Source organism: Pseudorca crassidens, chromosome 3 (genome assembly GCF_039906515.1).
Source record: "Pseudorca crassidens isolate mPseCra1 chromosome 3, mPseCra1.hap1, whole genome shotgun sequence".
Classification (NCBI taxonomy): domain Eukaryota; kingdom Metazoa; phylum Chordata; class Mammalia; order Artiodactyla; family Delphinidae; genus Pseudorca; species Pseudorca crassidens.
Window position 1 is genome coordinate 125,982,699 of NC_090298.1, and position 19,610 is coordinate 126,002,308.

At 53.6% G+C, this 19,610-nt stretch overlaps 1 protein-coding gene across 4 annotated transcripts in view; it reads left to right on the forward strand.

Annotated features, from left to right (window-relative positions):
* PPARGC1B (PPARG coactivator 1 beta) overlaps nucleotides 1–19,610 on the forward strand; it is a 113,944-nt gene that overhangs the window by 91,657 nt on the left and 2,677 nt on the right. For 2 of the 4 annotated variants that reach the window (XM_067732234.1, XM_067732236.1), the window contains 8 exons: nucleotides 395–1,520; nucleotides 2,452–2,488; nucleotides 3,011–3,084; nucleotides 4,240–5,023; nucleotides 8,189–8,264; nucleotides 10,288–10,409; nucleotides 13,493–13,647; nucleotides 14,571–19,518. In XM_067732234.1, coding sequence (XP_067588335.1) covers nucleotides 395–1,520; nucleotides 2,452–2,488; nucleotides 3,011–3,084; nucleotides 4,240–5,023; nucleotides 8,189–8,264; nucleotides 10,288–10,409; nucleotides 13,493–13,647; nucleotides 14,571–14,671 — 2,475 coding nt within the window. In that variant the 3' untranslated portion in view covers nucleotides 14,672–19,518. Of the gene's footprint in view, nucleotides 1–394; nucleotides 1,521–2,451; nucleotides 2,489–3,010; nucleotides 3,085–4,239; nucleotides 5,024–8,188; nucleotides 8,265–10,287; nucleotides 10,410–13,492; nucleotides 13,648–14,570; nucleotides 19,519–19,610 lie in introns of those variants that run through there. The other 2 variants (XM_067732233.1, XM_067732235.1) reach the window with 1 other exon arrangement.

Sequence of the window (19,610 nt, forward strand, 5' to 3'; positions counted from 1 at the left end):
TCATCCCAGGAAGATCCCCAGTGTCCCTGTTTACAGTTAATCCCTGTTCCCACGCCCAGCCCCAGGCAACCACTAATGTACTTCCTGGCACTCTCTCTGAAGGCTCCGCGCAGGGGAGTGGGGTAGTCAGAGCAGGGCTTTGGCAGTAAATCTAGAAAAGGCAAAATCCATAGCTAGGAGACCTGTTAGGAGTCTGGCCATTCCTTCATTCCTCATCCCCTGAGCACTGCTAAGTGCCAGGCTCTGTGCTGGAAGCTGGGGATGAAGTGGTGAAACCTGGCAATTCTGACGATCCAGGTGAGACCCGCTGGGCCTGGCCAGTGGCTGCAGGGGTGGGCAGCGGGGAGAAGCAGTGTGGGTCTCCTTCCTCACTCTGGCCTCTTTTCCTCTCCAGATGGACAGCGCCCAAGACAGGAAGGCCCCCATGATGCAGTCTCAGACCCGGAGTTGCACAGAGCTGCATAAGCACCTCACCTCGGTGCCGTCCTGCCCCCGGGCTAAAGCTCGCTCCCCTGATAGGGTCCTCCAGCCACCACCACCCCTGAGTCCCTGGGTCCCTGCCAAGGAGGATGAGGAGGCGGGTGAGGACTGCCCGAGTCCCCAGCCGGCTCCAGCCTCTCCCTGGGACTCCCCAGCACCGGGCAGGGCAGACCCCGGCGCCCAGGTGTCCCAGGAGGACATGCAGGCCATGGTGCAGCTCATTCGCTACATGCACACCTACTGCCTTCCCCAGAGGAAGCTGCCCGCACAGGCCCCAGAGCCAGACCCCCAGCCCTGCAGCAGCCCCGCCCAGCAGGTCAGACCCCGGCCTCGGTGCCAGCACCCTTCCAAAGCCACCTGGGCTGAGTTCTCCATCCTGAGGGAACTTCTGGCTCAAGATATCCTCTGTGATGTCAGCAAACCCTACCGCCTGGCCACGCCTGTCTACGCCTCCCTCACACCCCGGGCCCGGCCCAGGCCCAAAGACAGCCAGGCCTCTGCGGGCCACCCCTCCCCCGTGGAGGAGGTGCGGGTCGCGGCTTCACCCCAGAGCTCGGGCCCCAGACCCAGCCTGCGCCCGCTGCGGCTGGAGGTGAAAGGGCACATCAGCCGGTTGGCCAGGCTGCAGCCTGAGGAGGAAGATGAGGAAGAGGAGGAGGAAGAAGAAGAAAAAGAGGAAGAGGAGTGGGGCCGGAAAAGGCCGGGCCGGGGCCTGCCGGGGACCAAGCTGGGGAGGAAGCAGGAGAGCTCTGTGTGCCCCGTGCGGCGTTCCAGGAGACTGAACCCGGAGCTGGGCCCCTGGCTGACGTTCACCGATGAGCCCATGGTCCCCGCGGAGCCCCAAGGGGCTCTGCCCTCGCTGCGCCTGGCCCCTGAGGCCTACCACGTGGAGGGGGAGCTGGGCAGCCCCGCGGACGAGGACAGTGGCCAAGACCAGCAGCTCCGACGGGGACCCCAGATCCCAGCTCTGGAGAGCCCCTGTGAGAGCGGGTGTGGGGACACCGACGAGGACCCCAGTTGTCCGCAGCTCTCTTCTGGAGGTAGTCGGAGTTGGTGGTCCGAGAGAGGGGGCAGGGCCAGGGTGTGGCAGACCCCACTGCCCGGGAACCAGGAGCCCTGGGTTGGGCATATCCCTCTCCCTCTCTGTCTCTCAGCTTCCCTTCCTGTGCAGTAGGCTCGTTGGGCAGATCTTCAGGAACCTCCTACCCATCTCTGAGTTTCTCATCATGCATGGGCCAGGTGTCCTTAATGAACGAGCAGCAAGATGCCTGCCTTCTTGGGGCTTGGGTTTCAGTGGGGGAGACAGGCAGTCAAAAAGTGGGCAAGAAAGGAAAAGTGATGACAAATTGTGATAAGTGCTCTAAAGAAGACTCCCTGGGTAGCAGTGTGATGGAGGGTGTGAGTCTATAAATTCAGCTCCACAGTGAAGTGGCATTTTAAATGGTAACAATAGTGGGGATAATAATACAGCAGTTATCTGTTATGCACTCGCTATGCCAGGCTTGGTCTAAGACTTGACACGGATTATCCCCATTGATCCTCACGGGAAGCCCGTGTGGTGGGTGCTGTTATAATTCCCATTTTAAGACACAGAAACAAAGGCACAGAGATAGCTAATGGTCGGTTCAGCGAGTTAGTCCTGCATCTGTCTGGGGCAGAGCCCACAGCCACTACTAGCCTTGGAAGCTGGAACGCTTCACCATTGTGCTACACTGATTGGCCAGAAGGGGTCGCCCTGGTTCCCATCAACTCTGCAGAATCAGTAGATCTGCCAGCTGTTAATGTTGCTGAGTCTGGGGGAATGAAGGTGGATTTGAGTTGTTCCTGCCAGTCCCTAAAAGTGGCAGAGGCTTTTGGGTCACACGCCTGAAAGAAGCTGTGCTTGGTACCGATGAAGTTCAGAGGGAAACATCTGCTAGCCATGCCATGTTGGGAAAAATCTTATTTTTTTCTTTTTTGTCTTCTTTTCAGACTCTCCCAGGTGCCTCATGCTGGCCTTGTCGCAAAGGTAGATTTTTAGAAATTGTTGGTTTATGACTCCAGGAGACCTTATCTGGTTGGGTGTAGGGTGGTTCATTGGCCCCTGAGCCTGGTCCTTGTCCCCACACCCCTGCCCTCATTGCCATATGGGACTCTTAGGATCTGGGCTCCCTTGAAAGGGAGTTTGTTTTTAGAAGCAGGCCCAGGGGAAAGGTGGAGAATTTCATGGGGAAAAGTTGACAGTGCTGTGTGGCTTTGGGCAAGTGTCTTCTCCTCTCTGGGCCTCAGGTGTTCCATCATAAAATAAGGAGGCTGACAATGCTTGTCCTGTCTCCACCTCCCTCAAGTCTCTCCCATGTCTCCTTGAAAGAGCTGTACAGCTTTGATTTCCTCCAACAACCAGGAGAGAGTTCCCCTGAAAATTCTCCCCAGGCATCGCTTTCGTGGGCAGCAGAACCAGGGCCTGGCACAATGTCCCCTTGCCTTCCTGCCATGCTCGGGGAGGTGGAGCCTGCTGCTGACTGACTTCTCTCCTTCCTGTGCTCCCCAGCCCCACTGGCGACCCTCCTTTTGGCAAGAAGAGCTTCGAGCAGACCTTGACAGTGGAGCTCTGTGGCACAGCAGGTGAGCCGGGGGCTCAGCTGGTGGGGTGCCGTTGGGGACGCAGCCCCTCGGGCAGTTAGGGAGTGCCCCATCAAGCCTTCCTTGCCACCGCTGCACAGGCTACGCCGGGTCTTGAGCTGCACATTGAGGGCGTTATAAGGAGAGTCAGGGCCCAGGTTCAGCTGTTTAGCTGCCAACAGTTGGCACATGATCTGACATGAAAAGAGACACATGTCTTCCCCTGAAGGAGCCCACGGTCTTATGTGGGCGACAGACTCACACCATGACAAGTACTGTTTGATATGCGCTTGTTCCAAAGACTGTGCAAGAGCTCTGGGAGCACAGAGGAAGGGGAAGAGTGGGGAGGGGCAGGATGTGGCCTGAGAAGATTCACAAAGTACCCAGAGCAGCAGATATTTGAGCTAGGCTTGCAGGATGCATAGAAGTTGGAGAGACAAAAAAAAAAAAAAAAAAAAGGGAAGGGTATCCCCGGCCACAGAATTGGCATGAGCAGAGGCACAGAGGAGCGGCAGTATAGGTGCATCAGAGGAGACTGGCCACCCGGTGTTGCTCTGTGGCAGAACTGGGGGGTCAGGCAAACACAACCACCAAAGGCTGAGAGGAATGCCAGGCCGAAGGGGTTCGTCTAGATCCTGTGGGCTTCGGGAGCACCAGAAAGGAAGAGCTCTCTGGCTGATGCCCGGGGGAAGATGGAGTCCAAGGTCAGTTGCAGGACCACTGAGGTCACTGTGGTGGTCAAATCCAGGTGGGAGATGTTACCTATGGTACCTGCCCCCTCTGCACCCTGGGAGACTTAAGAGGCATTTGGAACGACCGGTGGGAGGGCTCGTGGAATGATTGGATATGGAGCAGGAAGAGAGATCTTGGATGATCTGGAGGCTTTGGCTACCGTTGCCAGACTACAGAAGGGATGGCAAAGGGCTTTCATCACACGCCAGCTCTGAAAAATTACTGATGGACTGTGTGAGGAGGAGTCCCAGGCTACGTCCAGGCTCGGTCCGCAGTGCGGTAATCGATTAGTGATGCCTGCCATCCATTGGCTCTGGGGAGTGGCGCCATATATGCTACTTCCCTGCCATCCCAAACTAGGGTTTCAGTGTTCCTTGGAGAAGTGATCTGTCTCTGCCTCACATGTGTTTCCTCTTGGTTGGGTAGGACTCACTCCGCCCACCACGCCTCCGTACAAGCCCACAGAGGAAGACCCCTTCAAGCCAGACATCAAGCACAGCCCAGGCAAAGACATAGCTCCCACCCCGGAGGTTCCCCGGCTCGGGGCCGCCGCAGAGGCTGCCCGCAAGCTGCCGAAGAAGCACCCAGAGCGGAGCGAGCTCCTGTCCCACCTGCGGCATGCCGCAGCCCAGCCAGCCTCCCAGGCTGGCCAGAAGCGCCCCTTCTCCTGTTCCTTTGGAGACCACGACTACTGCCAGGTGCTCAAGCCAGACGGCGCCCTGCAGAGGAAGGTGCTGAGGTCCTGGGAGCCATCTGGGGTCCACCTTGAGGACTGGCCCCAGCAAGGGGCCCCGCGGGCTGAGGCACAGGCCTCTGGCAGGGAGGAAGACGGGAGCTGTGATGTCGGCGTCCCCATCAAGGACAGTACGCTGCTGAGAGACCACGAGATCCGCGCCAGCCTCACCAAGCACTTTGGCCTCCTGGAGACAGCCTTGGAGGATGAAGACCTGGCCTCCTGCAAGAGCCCCGAATACGACACCGTCTTTGAGGACAGCAGCAGCAGCAGTGGCGAGAGCAACTTCCTCCTAGAGGAGGACGACGAGGAGGAGGAGGATGACGAGGACTCAGGGGTCAGTCCCCCTCGCTCTGACCACTGCCCCTACCAGAGCCCACCGAGCAAGGCCAGCCGGCAGCTCTGTTCCCGCAGCCGCTCCAGCTCTGGCTCCTCGTCCTGCCGCTCCCGGTCACCAGCCACGCGAAGGACCTTCAGGTATGGATAGACGGGTGGCCTCAGGATGGGTGGTGGACCCCTGAGGACCCCCCAGTTTCAGGGTGTCAGGGGAGAGAGGAGCCCTGAAACTGGGGCTGCGTCTCCCTGTGTGGTCAGTGTCCTGGTCGGAGGCCCTGGAGGTGGACTCCTTGGGGAGTTGTGGGCAAGTCCTGTATCCAGGCAAAGCCTGCTGTGTGGCAGTCAGGAGTGGCCCAAATCTCCTGGCCTCGGGGGAGGAAGAAAACTCACTTTTTGGCCTATTGTGGCCTGATATCCAAATGAACTTGCCCCTCATTCATCTGTTTCTGTTTTTATATTTGTAAAATGGTTAGGTTTTTGTGTAAACATATACAGTTAACCCTTGAACAAGGCGAGGGTTAGGGGCACCAATCCTCTCTACAGTCAAAAATCCCGTGTAATTTATAGCCGGCCCTGCTTATCCGAGGTTCCTTCGCATCTGCAGATTCAACAACTGCCGACAGTGTAGTACTGTCGTATTTACTGTTGAAAAAATCCCAGTGTAAGGGGATCCACAGAGCTCACATCCATGTTGTTCAAGGGTCAATATACCCACACAGTGTAATACCTATGTGATGTTTACATGTGAAAGAAAGATCAGCATAATTCTAATCTATGTTCAAAAAAAAAAAATACCGGGATTTAAAGCAGTGATAAGGTTTATTCCCATTTCTCCGTGCTGCTGAGTTGCACAGTGTCTTCCGGCAGTCAGCCGCCCCCGTGGGAGCTCTTTTACCTTCGCACAGGGATGATGTGTCATGAGCCTGTTTGCTCGTACCATCTTTGCTCACTGAACCGGACTGTAGAAGGAGCTGGTCCAGAATTCCATGGGGGGCTGGGCAGAAAGAATAGAAGTTTGGCATATTTTGGTGGAGATAGATTGCTTCTCTCCCTGCTCACAGCAGGACCTGGCTCTTCCTGGGGGAGGCCTGAGGAGGGTGGGTGCAGGTCCCAAACCCTCTGCCCGAGATGCACCTGAGTGACCACCAGATGGTGCTCTTGGGTCTGGAGCAGTGCAGAGTCACCAGGAGGCCTTGTTACCGCTCAGATGGCAGGGCCCCACCTCCTGAATGTCTGGTTTTGTAGGTCTGGGGGTGGAGGTGGAGAATTTGCATTTGTAACAAGTTCCCAGGGAATGATGACGTTGCCAGAGTGCCATGCTCTGAGAAGCAGAATTCAGGTAATAGAAAGATACCTTTCCTTAGGAAAATTCTGCATTATATTTCCTTATCTATACCAGTAGCTCTTAACTGAAAATCTGATTAAAAGCAAAGCCTCCTTTCCCCATTAGAATGAGCATAGACGTCTAACTGAGCATTCAATTTTAGGGGATTTGTGGACTCAGTGCTGAAGCCCTGAACTATCTGTCACTCGAAATGAGCTTATTTTGAGCAATTTCTCTAAAAACCCTTCTACGTCATAAGCCAGGACGATCAGTCAGAGCCATCTTCCGTCAGACCTCTCTGAGCCCTCCTTCCAGCTCCGTTCTCCTTTCTCCAGGGGTCGCTGTGAGCTAGCCCACCTGTGTTCTCATTAGGCGGTTTCCTCTGCAGCATCTGCTCAGAAGCTGCTACGGTTCTTGTCCTGTTGAAGCGCATCCCCCAAGGCAGGAGCTGGAGTTTCTCGGCCTCCTTCCCCTCCTGAACTGTTCAGGGCCTGTACGCATGGGCTTGTCTGCAAAGAGTTGGGGGCCTCTCTCGAAACCCCCATGGATTCTCCTTTTCCTCTTCTCCCTTTTGGGCCAAGTTCAGGGCTGGCTTTCTCTGCCACTGGAGAAAGTTAATTGGTTAACTTGGTTCCTGCTCAGCTGCCTGGCAGAGCTTGGTGGCTGGTAAACATGAAAAACTAGTCATCAGTCTTCTCCAGACCAGCATTTCTTTACCTGTGCTTCTGCTACCGAACAACAGTCAACAGGAAGCACTTTGAGCTGGTTTAACAAGCCCTACAGCACCTTCCAGTCACTCTCAGTTCTTCATGGGGGGAGGCCGCCAATTCCATTGCAAATGGATGATGATACTATTATTGTGTAGTACTTTAAAGTTTGCAAGTCACATCCCTTTCTTTTACCCTATGTGAGCTTCACAGATGCACTTGGAGGGTGCGTCTGCCTCTTATCCCCATTTTATAGATGAGGAAGCTGAGGCTCAAAAACGTTCAATAGAAAAATATAGCCAGCAAGTATTGAGCTGTTCCTGGGCTAAGCATTTATGGGCATGTTCTGATTTGATCCTCCCAAATGGCCTAGGAGGCAGATACAATTGATTCTCCCTAGTTGACAGGTGAAGAACTGGAGCTGAGGTGGCTTAAGTAGCCAGCCCGAGGTCACCAGCAGGGAGGTGGTAAAGTCAGCGTTGGAACGCTCTCTGACTCCAGAGCCCCTGCTCTCATCCTCTGCTTTATTCCCAAGGACGCAGACAGCGTGTGGCAGAGTTGGGACTCACCCATGCCCCACACGCCTTGCTGCTTCCACTCTGGCAGCCTGGCCCTCAGGAGGAGAGGGCAGTGTGCAGACAGTCAGGAGGGCGCAGGCGTGCGGCATCCAGGAGCCTCTCGGGCTGTGCATCTGGGCTGACTGGTCCCCTGACCCCCGGGGCCCCGGGGGCTGTGATGGCTGCTGGGGCTGCTGCTTGGCCAGGCTGCAACCACTGGAGGGAGAGCAGCGGGTCTGGAATCAGCAGGCCTCCCGCTAGCTCTGGCTTCCTTCTTTTTAGCTTTGCGCGAATTTCCCACTGAACCTGAGCCTCAGGGTTTTCATCTGGAAAGTGGGGAGACATGAGACCTCAGAGGATGGTTTTTTTTCTTCAGGTCAAATACCATAATGAAGCGAGAGGGCCTTTCCGCCCCCGTTGGCATAGAAAGGTTCACAAGGGTTATGATTAGCAAAGTGGTGGTTCTCAGTGATCTCGTCCCAGAAGCTGGCAGAAGGTATGTGTCGGTCACGTGTTCAGACCCGCAGGCGAACCCGGGCGGTCACCGCTGAGGGGGAAAGCCGGGCTCCCTCAGGAGGGCCTTCTCATAGTTCTGCCCTCACGAACGAGTCCGAAAGAAGCGGAGGAAGCACCCCTTGCCTCCTGAGCAAGTCCTTCCCCCGTCCCCCTTTGGTTCCTGCCGAGAGTGAGTGCCTCTGCTTTGCTTGTTCACTGACAGATGTGAGAGCAGAGGGTCGTGTTCAGACAGAACGCCAAGTGTCCGGCACACCAGGAAGCAGCGGGAAAAGGCCATTGTAAGTGAAATGGGGCCCCAGAGCCCAGAGTGAATGGGGATGAGCAGGGGCATCAGGAAGTGCTAGGGCTTCGTAGACCTGAAGCCCTTTGAGGTCATCTGTGGCCTGCAGGAGGTAGTTATATTTCTCTCATTTAGAAAAGCACAGGGGTCACCAAAGGGCATCAAAGGTGGCACCGTGCAAAATGCAGCCAAGGGCTGGCTGGGAGGCGTGCAGTTGGTGAGCACGTAGGGCTCAGCGTCAGAGGCTTGACAGGGCCCGGGGGACAGGCGGTGATGGGGGAGCAGAGCTGGCCTTGCTTCCACTTCGGTGTGACCGTCAGTTGCTCCCCAGCTTCCCTGAGCCTCAGTTTACTCATCTGTACACAGGGTCCCCCGGTGCGATCGGGGCTAAGGGACCAAGAGAGACTGTCCCTTCCTCCTGATCCATCTCCTTAATCTTCTCCCAGAGTTCGTTCACAGGCCAGGCAGTGCCTGGTGGACCCACTGCAAAGCACCCCGTAGGGAAAATTCATCAGGAAGCTGCGGCGAGGAGCTGGATTCATCTCCTCCATATCACTTAGAAAGGAGGGAAGGGAAAGTAAGACAGAAGCACGAACAGACAGACAGACTCTCACTGGATTGTCCACCTCCCCCCCAGCATGGTGCTTCAGGGAAGGGAACACATGAGGTATGCATACCCCAGAGGTACGCATGCAGCTGTCTTGAAGCAGGTACTTAAAACCATGTGGAGCGTCTTCCTGGAAACCATGTGTGACCATTCAGCAGTTGTGACATGCCCTGTTCTAGGTGCTGGATGGCAAGAGTGAACGAGACAGACAAGGTCCCCACTTCCCATGGTTGGGCCAGAAGGGAGAGAGAGACAACAGACTCATAAACAAATCAATAAACACTGTAATTACAGATTGGGAGGTGCACTATGAAGTTAATCACGTCATGACTAAAGTGTCTGAAACAGTCGTGTTTTGACTGTGTGGGGCTGATGTATTTATATGGTCGTCTAGGAGGGGCATCTTCAAGGAGCTGAGCCCCAAGAGATGAAAGGAGCCAATGAAGCAAAGATTCTGGAGGACAGTGGGGCAGAGGCAGGAAAGAACCTTGTGAATTCAAGGTGCCGGAGGAGGCTGGGAGAGGACATTGCTACACGCAGCTGAACCTAGGCCATCCTAGGGAACGTGCACACTTCCCGTGACCGTACAGCAGCGCCCTGCTGTGGACTGCGGGCCCTTGCTTTCCTCCCTGCCCTCAGTGGCGCAGAAGGGGATGGCTGGAGAACCACAGGCCTTAACCTGTTCCGGAGCAAGCCCATCTAAACCAGAACCTGGTGATTTTGCCCACAGGAGCACAGCTGGAGTTTCTCCAGCAAATCAAAGCCACTCTTCCGATAGCTGTGGCTTTAACTTCCAATCACAGACGGTAGAGGAAGAAGGGAGGTTCCAGCTGGGCTTCCCCCCTCCCCTCCCCCTGCTGGGCAGTTCTAGGGGCCTGGCACCAAGCTCACCTGAAGGTCACCCTTGGTCACAGTGTCTACACAGTACCCTGGCGAAACCAAAGATGATGGTGGCTCCAAGCCCTATGCCCCTGTCCCATTGCTTTTTTCCCAGCCCACTCTAACCCATAGCGACCTGGCCCCCTTTGCTCGTCCATTACCATCCTCGGACCTCCCCCACTACCAGAAAAAGTCAGACTCAAAACAAATACAGAAGCTACTCACTGTGCAGTTACATCCATAGTGACGGCTCCCTCTCCCATCTGCGCCCAGTCTCTGCTCATTCCCTTCAAGTAAACAGCTGCTTCCTTTGGGGCCACTTCCCCATCCGATGCTAAACAGCCCCCTCCTCTCACAAGGCAGGTCCTCTGGGATAGCGACCGTCATTGTCCTCTCTGACTCCAGCCCCAGCTGGTGTCACTCGCTTAGCCAGGTGATGTGGACTGGGGACGAGGACTCCATGGGAGCCTGCCACCAAGGGGGCTCCAGGAAGCCAGGCAATGATGACGGGTCCCTCTGTGTCCCCCTCGGGCAGGGTGAAGGCCGCGTGGTGTACGTTCGAAATCTCTCCAGTGACATGAGCTCCCGTGAACTGAAGAGGCGCTTCGAGGTGTTTGGAGAGATTGTGGAGTGCCAGGTGCTCACGAGAAGCAAGAGGTGAGTCAGGCTCTCGCAGAGGAGGGGAGTGGAGGGCATAGAGGTTCCAGTTCAGGTCTGGAAGCATAAAAGATGTCTGAGAAGATTTGCAGAACAAATCTACTGCCAGCGCAGGGGAAGGAAGGACCGGTAACCATCATGCAACCCAATAATAGCAGGGAACATGTACTGATAATTTGCTAAAGTGCGAGCCAATTTCCATGCATTCTTTTTTTGTGTGTGTGTTACGCGAACCTCTCACTGTTGTGGCCTCTCCCGTTGCGGAGCACAGGCTCCGGACGCGCAGGCTCCGGACACACAGGCTCAGTGGCCGTGGCTCACGGGCCCAGCCGCTCTGGGGCATGTGGGATCTTCCCAGACCAGGGCACGAACCCGTGTCCCCTGCATCAGTAGGTGGACTCTCAATCACTGCGCCACCAGGGAAGCCCTCCATGCATTCTTTTACTTAACTTTCCAACTTGCCTGTGACGTATGCACTCTTACTCTTTCTATTGCTCTCCTTTCTGGGGAGCTCAGACAAGTTAACTGAACAGCTACCTAGTGGCAGAGCCAGATCTGCAGCCTGTGTGTCAGCTTCTGGTTTTCCATCCTAGACCCTGGTACAGGGCTGCAAAAAGCTCCTGGTGGGGCTTCCCTGGTGGCGCAGTGGTTGAGAGTCCGCCTGCCGATACAGGGGACACGGGTTCGTGCCCCGGTCCAGGAAGATCCCACATGCCACGGAGCGGCTGGGCCCGTGAGCCATGGCCGCTGAGCCTGCGCGTCCGGAGACTGTGCTCCGCAGCAGGAGAGGCCCGCGTACCGCAAAAAAAAAAAAAAAAAAAAAAAAAAAAAGCTCCTGGTGGCTGAAGGCATGCTTGCATTGCAGTCTTACTTCACTGCAAGCCCCACGCTGCTCCATCCCTCTGTTCCTCTGCAGCTGTGGCCCAGGTGTCTCACTCACCTGGGGAAGCAGTGTTTCATCTGTCAGGGGATCTGCAAGAATAGGTTGCGTATAAATGTACAACTTAGATGTCAAAGCTTTGTCGGTTTTGAAATAATTCTGAAGTATCTCCCATTATACTTGCAAACGAAGTTATTAAGTTTTTAAAATTCTAATTTAATAATAATTTTTAAAAACTTCAGTGAGAGAATAGTTTCTGCATAAGAATCATTACACGTCTCACATCCCTTAGGGTGGCTACAGAAAATAACAAGCGTTGGTGAGGACGTGGAGAAATTAGAACCTTGAGCCCTATGGGTGGGAATATAAACGGTGCAGCCCCTGTGGAAAACGGTAGGGAGATTCCTTAAAAACTTAAACATAGAATAAGCATTTTATCCAGCAATTCCTCTTCTGGGTATATAATCAACAGAATTGAAAGGAAGATCTTGAAGAGAGATTTGCACATCCCTGTTCATAGCATCATTATTCACAATAGCCAAGAGGTGAAAACAACCCAAGTGTCCGTTGACAGATGAATGGATAAACAAAATGTATATGCATGCAATGGAATATTAGTCAGTCTTAAAAAAAGGATGGGCATCAGTCCTGTCACATGCTGCAGCATAGATGAACCTTGAGGACGTTATGCTAAGTGAAGTAAGCCAGTCACAAAAAGACACATATTGTGTGGTTCCACTTACGTGAGGGATCAAAAGTAGTCAAATTCATAGAAACAGAAAGTAGAATGGTGGTGGCCAGGGCCTGGGAAGAGGGGGTATAGGGAGTTGTTGTTTAACGGGTACAGAGTTTGTTTTGCAAGATGAAAAAGTTCTGGAGGTCCATCACACAAACTTAACACAACGGAACCGTACACTTCAAGATGGTAAATTTTATGTTATGTGTTTTTATCACAATTTTTTTAAAAAGTCATTACACAAATAGAACTGTTTTAAGTTCTGTGCAGTCTTCAGGATGTCAAATGAAGATAACCTGTAAAGACAAAGCAATCAAATTAATCTCTAAGGAGAAGGGTCAATTTGTTAAGATTTAAAAAGCACGCATGAGTCTCAGACATTTAAAGAATCAGAAGGGTCCCAACTTTGGCCTGGTTCAGAGAGGTGTCAGGAAATGGGATACAGCTGAGTGTTTACAAGGCATCTGCTGTCACTGCCTGTGCTGAGTAATAGGAGGGCCCACGTGGTCTCTGTCCGTGAGGAGTCTGTCTGGCAGATGGGTAGGTTGGGGTTCGTTCTCTTGTTGTTTGTGGAACTGAGGAGTCAGGTAGAACTGACTTTAGGTCCCCCTCACCTCGGCATCCTTCTCAGGCAGGCTTCCCTCCTGGTAGCAAAGTGGCTGCCTCCAGCTCTAAGTTTGTCTCCTACTCGGGGAAGCAGGAGTCTGTCTCCCTCACGGTTCCAGCAAAGACGTGGGATGGAGTCTTTGGGGTTCTGCTTTGGCTGACGGGTTCATCCTTGAACAAATCCCTGTGGCCAAGGAGGGCCACCGTTGTGTGACTTACCCTGGTGCCCTGAGCCCAGCTGAGCACAGGGCGCTGTTGTCAGAGGACGGGGAGCAGAGGCTGAGCAGGCAGGCACGACACGTCTCCCATGAAGGATGAGATGTGTACGGAGTACCGTCGATCTCAGGGAAGGTGAAGGCCAAGTTAGCAGCCAAGGAAGGGCTGGCTGAGGCTGCCTTTGAAGGGTGCGGGCCTGGGAGGATGGGGGCATAGGTGTGGCAAATCCTAGAACATGGGAATCCTGAGGGAAGTAGAGGGGAGTGTGAAAAGGATCAGCCTTCGTGGCGGGAAGCCTGAGTTTACTTCCCTGCTCTGCCACCCGTCTTTGGGCAAATTCTGAACTCAGAGCCTGTTTCCTCACTCCAGAGGGGGGAGGTGACAACAGCCCCCCATCACAGGGGGGTCTGAAGAGCGTGTGGGGCGATGGGCGGTGGCCAGCCCCGGGCCAACACGCAGTAGATTGCCTGCTCTTACTATGACTCCATTGTGGAGGTCAGCCCCGTGACTGTCGTGTCTATCGAGGGGCCATGCGAGACAGTTACGGAGTCATCGTGGCTTTCCGCCCCTCACCTAGTGGCGGGTGGTCTGACGATGTCGAACGAGCTGGCCCAGTGACGCGCTCCCCTTGTCCTCTCTCCCCAGAGGCGAGAAGTACGGCTTCATCACCTACCGGTGTTCTGAGCACGCCGCCCTCTCTCTGAGGAACGGCGCTGCCCTGCGGAAACGCAGCGAGCCCTCCTTCCAGCTGAGCTACGGGGGGCTCCGGCACTTCTGCTGGCCCCGCTACACTGACTACGGTGAGTATGTAGGCCCCGCACATCCCAGTCAGACCCAAAACGTCAGGGGCAGTGACCTCCTTTATTGAAACCTAAAGCCCACTCTGGACACGGCTGCCACACCCAGACTCCCCGGTGCTGGTGAGTATACCTTGGCAGCCACCTGGCCCGGAGGCTGGCCTCTGGTGCATCTTGTCCTGTGCCAGGACTGCTACCAAAGAGATGAAGCCTCTCGTGGCCTCTTGGAAGGTCCAATCTCGTGTTCACAGCCACCTGGCAGAACCATGGCTACCGTCTCTTTGACCTCACGGGGCCAGTAGCTGACCTGCCCCCTTGAGGGGCATCCACGGCGGCCCCAACAGGCAGCAGCCTTGTCCATTAATGGGCCGCAGTGAAACTATTGTCATCTGGGGACAAGTCAGTGAAGAAGGACAAAGTACCATTTAGGAGAGAGTTCTTTATAGGGGAGAGTCCGGTGCAGCCTCCGGAGTGCAGGGCTGAGTGTCAGGAGACCCCGGAGGCTCCCGGCCAGGCAGCGCTCCTGACTGCATGTTCCCCATGGGGACCCAGTTCCCTGGCCATGCGCTGAGGGATTCATAGTTTCGTGGGCTGCCTTACGTGACCTCCTCACTGGTTTCCTAATGGGCAAGAAACTGTTAAGGGAAGTAGAATTAGAGGCTTTTGGAGCTGGAAAGGAGCTCTGGGGGACTCTGCTTCAGGCCTCCCCATCCTACAACCAGGGCGACCGAGGCCCTGAGACACTGCTCACATGGCAGAGGTGTTCCAGCAGGAGGGCAGAGCTGCTGCCCGCCGCCCGGTGCTCTCTGAGGCCTCGGGCGCATCCGCTCTGTGGTGCTGACCCCGGCGGCAGATTTTCTGGTCCGCTGGCCTTTCTGAGCTGCTTGCCGCCTTCCCCTCTCACTGCCTCCTCCACCCCCACCCAGATTCTAATTCAGAAGAGGCCCTGCCTGCGTCAGTGAAAACCAAGTACGAAGCCATGGATTTTGACAGCTTACTGAAGGAGGCCCAGCAGAGCCTGCACTGATAACAGCCTTAACCTTCGAGGAATACCTCAATACCTCAGACAAGGCCCTTCCAATATGTTTACGTTTTCAAAGAAATTAAGTATATGAGAAGGAGAGAGAGCGAGTGCGTGAGAGAGAGAGAGAGAGAGAGAGAGAGAGAGAGGCTTGGAACTGCTGTCCTTTTAAAACAAACAAAAAAATCAATGTTTACATTGAACAAAGCTGCTTCTGTCTGTGAGTTTCCATGGTGTTGACGTTCCACTGCCACATTAGTGTCCTCGCTTCTGACGGGTTGTCCTGGGTGCGTTCCAGACGCTGAGTCCGTCACCCGCCTCCCCTTCCTCCCCGACCGACGTCCCCTCGTAGACGTGCAGCTGTGTTCACCATACCATTTCTTGTCTGTAGTGTGTGATGATGAAATCGTTACTTGTGAATAGAATCAGGATTATAAACTCATTTTTAATTGAAGAAAAAAAAAAGTATATCCTTAATGTATTTATGGCTCAGATGTACTGTGCCTGGGATTATTGTATTGCTTCCTTGATTTTTTAACTATGCACTGTCGTGAGGTGTTTGCCACTGAGCTGCACTGCTCCCTTTGCCAGAATGCCCCAGAGGTGCTGGGTGGCCGGAAGCCTGGTCACCGGGGAGGTGTGGCATGCAGCCACAGCTGGGAGGAATGGAGAGAGGTTTCTGGGCCTCTTCTGCTGAGCGCTGCCTTGTCTCTCATTGAGCAAGTTTGGGTCCATTTACAATCAGAGCCCTCATCTGGTGTCCAGCTCACGCTTAGAATTTGTGCCTGGCCGTGAGTGCTCAGATCCTTGCGGACCTTGGAAGGAAGGTGGGGTGAGCTGCGTTATTCCCGTTTTCCAGGCAGTGCCCCAAGAGGCGAAATGACTTGCCCAGGGTCCCACAACCAGTGAGACTACAGAGGAACGGCCCAGCCCGGGCCTGTCCTGGGATAAAGAGGCAAAGTTGCAAGGACTGGTGGAGGTGGGTTCAGCTAAAAAGGACAACAGGCTAGACGCCTCCAGGCTGCTTTTGTGGGGGTAAGTCAATGGCTGTCTCACCAGCATGGGGCAAGTTTAGGCTCTGGTACCAGTCTTGATCCACTGGGTCCTGTGGTTTGCTTACACCTGTGGACATGCCATCACAGCTTCAGTGATGCACCTGGGGTGACACAGAGAGGCAACCTGGGAGCGGTCATTCATCCTTTTTGGGCCAGCCCATCCTCCTTCAGCTTGACTTCCCTTTTCTTCACCTGTAAAGTTGTTTTGGTGGCATGGGGCAAGGGGAGCAGGAGGGAGACATGAGGGATGGGAATGGACAAGACCATCTCCAAGCTCCTCTCCGACTTAGAAAACGTTCATTGGGCTTTACTTTAAAATTTGTGTTCTTGAGTGATGTCAGAGCCATGTCCAGCTTGGATGTTCTGCAGGTGCCTTGGGGGCCGTTTGTGAGGGAGAGCATGGCCAGGAAGGGTAAGAGTGCATTGCTTCTGCTTCAGACAGAGCGGCTCCAACTTGGTCTCTTTCACACATCAGGGTTCCTTGGGAAATTTTTGTGTTTAAAAGAAAAAAGGTCCTGCTGCTTAAAAAAAAGTTTGAACTTGACTCATTTAACTAAACGAGGTGATTTAATCTATTATTAATGCCGGGCCTATTTCTTTGGGAATTGGTAGTTACGGGGTTTTGGTTTGTTTGTTTGTTTGTTTTTGCAGTACGCAGGCCTCTCACTGTTGTGGCCTCTCCCGTTGCGGAGCACAGGCTCCGGACGCACAGGCTCAGCAGCCACGGCTCACGGGCCCAGCTGCTCCGCGGCATGTGGGATCCTCCCAGACCGGGGCACAAACCCGTGTCCCCTGCATCGGCAGGCGGACCCTCAACCACTGCGCCACCAGGGAAGCCCTGTTTGTTTGTTTTTAAGATTATAAAATACCTCAGTAGGTTAACTGGGCGGACGAACCTCTCCTGAGAGGTGAGCATACTCCAAGCTGGCAGAGAAGGTTGGAGGAGACAGGCGTTAGAGGAACAGGGAATTTGAGTTCCTGTGTATCAAGTCACTTCACCTCTCTGGACCCCAGTTGTCTTTTCTGTGTAATGGGCTGAGGGGGAGAATTAGGCAAGCTGATCTCTAAGGTCCTTGCCAGGTCTGATAGTCTTAGCTTCTCCTAAGGTGGTATCTGGCAAATACATAGTGGCATATGGGCCTCTACTCCCATGTCCTCGGCCAGTAGCAGATATAACTAATCAACCACAGTACTCATGCTCTCTGAGCTTGGTCATGCTATTAGAATCCTCAGCACAGTTCCGAGCAGCCATTACTAACTGATCAGAGTTTAACCTGTTTAACCTTCTGGTCTAATCTTTGAATGGTTTCTGTTATACAGAACTATATGGTGGTGGGTTTCACGCTGGCCCAACCCTGATCTATGAGAGAAGATTCCCCTAAAGCCCTTCCTTGGCACAGGACTCCCAATATTACTCCGACACAATCCCATTTCGGGGTGGGGGCCAAGTGGAATCGTGGGCAGGAACATGTTTGGGGAAGGCAGGGTTTATGAGGATGGACCAAAAGGGGACTTTCCACAGCACGGACCTGCACATTCTAAATTCCTTTGATAGCTGTTCACTGCCTAGCATACAGTAGGCACACAATAAATGGTTATGGAATAGAATGGAATGGAATAGAATTTAAATCCACGCGCTGTCTCCCCTAAGTCCTGATTTGCACCAAGGAGTAAACTGAGATTTCATCCTGTGGAAAAAGTAGGAAGGAACTCTGCATTCAGAGTCTGGAGAACTGGGTTGAGTCCTGGCTCTGTCAAAAACTATCTTTGTGACTTTGATAAGTCACAGAGTCCCTTCCTCTCCCTAAGCCTTGGTGTGCCAGAAGGAGTCAGACTAGATGATCTCTAAGCCCCTCCTGTTTCCTTCTTCCTTGACTGCACTAGCCTAGAGATTCTACCATGAGAAGATGGTACCTTAGGGTAAAGAAATGCAGACTTTTAGTGAAGGACAAATGTGTCCCCTCTTCTGGGTCAGCTGAAGCTGCCCTTTCACTTCAGATTAATGCAAGGCACTTGAAGGTAGTTAGACATTGGCTCTTGAGTAGTACTGGGACGTGATATGCCTAAGGTGGGGGCTGGGTCCCGCTGATGGGAGAGGGTGCCTGCCAAAGGCATCAGGAAGTTTCTTCTCTCCATCCCGTACATAAAAGGCTGCAAGTTCTAAAACTGACCAACCTTGCAGACAACCTCCATCCGGAAGACTCATTCGGTGCTCTGTATCATTTACCAAGGAGACTCCAAGGTCTCTCCAGACAACTAGTCAACCTTGGTCTCTTTCCCACCAAATTAAGGAGTAACCCAGAGGGAGCAGCTGCCATTGGCAACCATCTCATTGTAGCTCTGTCCTAGTATTTGCTCTTGATCATGTTTACATGTGATTGCCATAAAAGCTTACAGTAGACTGTGTTGGTAGCCACCCACGCAAGGCAGGTTGTACTGTCCATCTCTGTGCCGTGCTGGTGTTTTCCAAATATGTCCGATCTAAACGCTAAGTGGAATTCTTCCATCTCCTTCCTCAGTCGGTACGGGCTGAATCAGAATCCTCACTCCTGGGGGCTCTGGTTACCGAAGGAAAATGCATCAAAGAGGTAAAGAATATGAGTGGATGGAGTGCAGCTACGGCGGTGACCCCCTTCCCCCCCATCCTACCTTGCCCCCCAACCAGAACACTGCTTTGAGACCCAAAGCGCCAGTCAGGTGTCTGCATCTGCTGTGAGTTCTCACAGCTTTGCGTGTCAAATGTGCCCAGCAGAGAGGCAGGGCTTCAGGGGTTCCAGGCAGGAAGAGGAAGGGAAGAACGCTCTAAGCTGCAAAGTCTCGGTACCCAGGTCGTGATGTGGGAAGACATGCAATCAGAAATCGTTCTCGCCTAAAGCCTGTGCTTGTTGATGTTTGGAGAGCGATTTCTTCTAGGTGTATGCAATATACGTACTGAGGGGGCAGGGAAGGCATGACAGTGCAGCCCTTCTGCAGGGATGGCTTGGAACCCTATCCCAGGCCTTAGGTTCAGTTGAAATGACAACTGAGCCTGCAGCTTGAGAGATGGGACATCCCAGCTGTGAAGCAGAATCAACCCCAAAGGATTTGTTGATCTGACTCACTGACATCAAAACCGCAGTATTTTCTTACCATTTGAGATTTAGCAGTTGTCCTCAGATATGACCAAGGAAAGAAATTGAATGTACAGTAGCAAATAAAGTGAACCTAATGGTTTCAATGGCCAAAGAAGAGGGATCCTTCCCATGGGGGCAGAAGGAAACCGGTTTGTGCTTACGTGCAATATGTTTAAGCTGTTCCCCAAGTCCCTGAGACATTTGCACATATAGATGGGCTCCAGGGCTGTCTGCCGGGTCCAGGGGTACGGGGTAAATGGAGGGAGAGCTTGGGAGCTGGGAAACCCTCATGCATAGCGATGCCCTTGGCCCAAAACAGACGTGAGGTGGAGGGCCCCTGAGAGCCGGCTGTAGAATGTCCAGGAAAGTAGGCAGAGGCTACCTTTGCATGGAACCAATAAAAGCACTTTGAGAAAACCACAGCACTCAGCCTGGCTCCGTGTTTCTGCACTGGCGAATATGGATCTCCTTGGGCTGTGTGAGGCATTCTCCTAGGAATTGGAACAGGGGATCAGGAAAGGGGCTGGTGAGGGAGGAGGGAGCAGAGATGCCTTCCTAGACATCAGCCACAGGAGAGCCCATTCTAGGGCCAGCCCTTTGCTGGCCTCTTTGTTGGAGGCCCTAAAAATGGAGTGGTGCTTTTCAATCTCGGTACCTATTTCTGTAAAAAAAGAAAAAAAGAAAACAGCACAGCTGATTGAAATGGGTTTGCAGAGCAAATCGTTTATCTATAAGCCATCTCAAAGTGAGAAACCCAGAGTTTCTTGCTTGCTATGT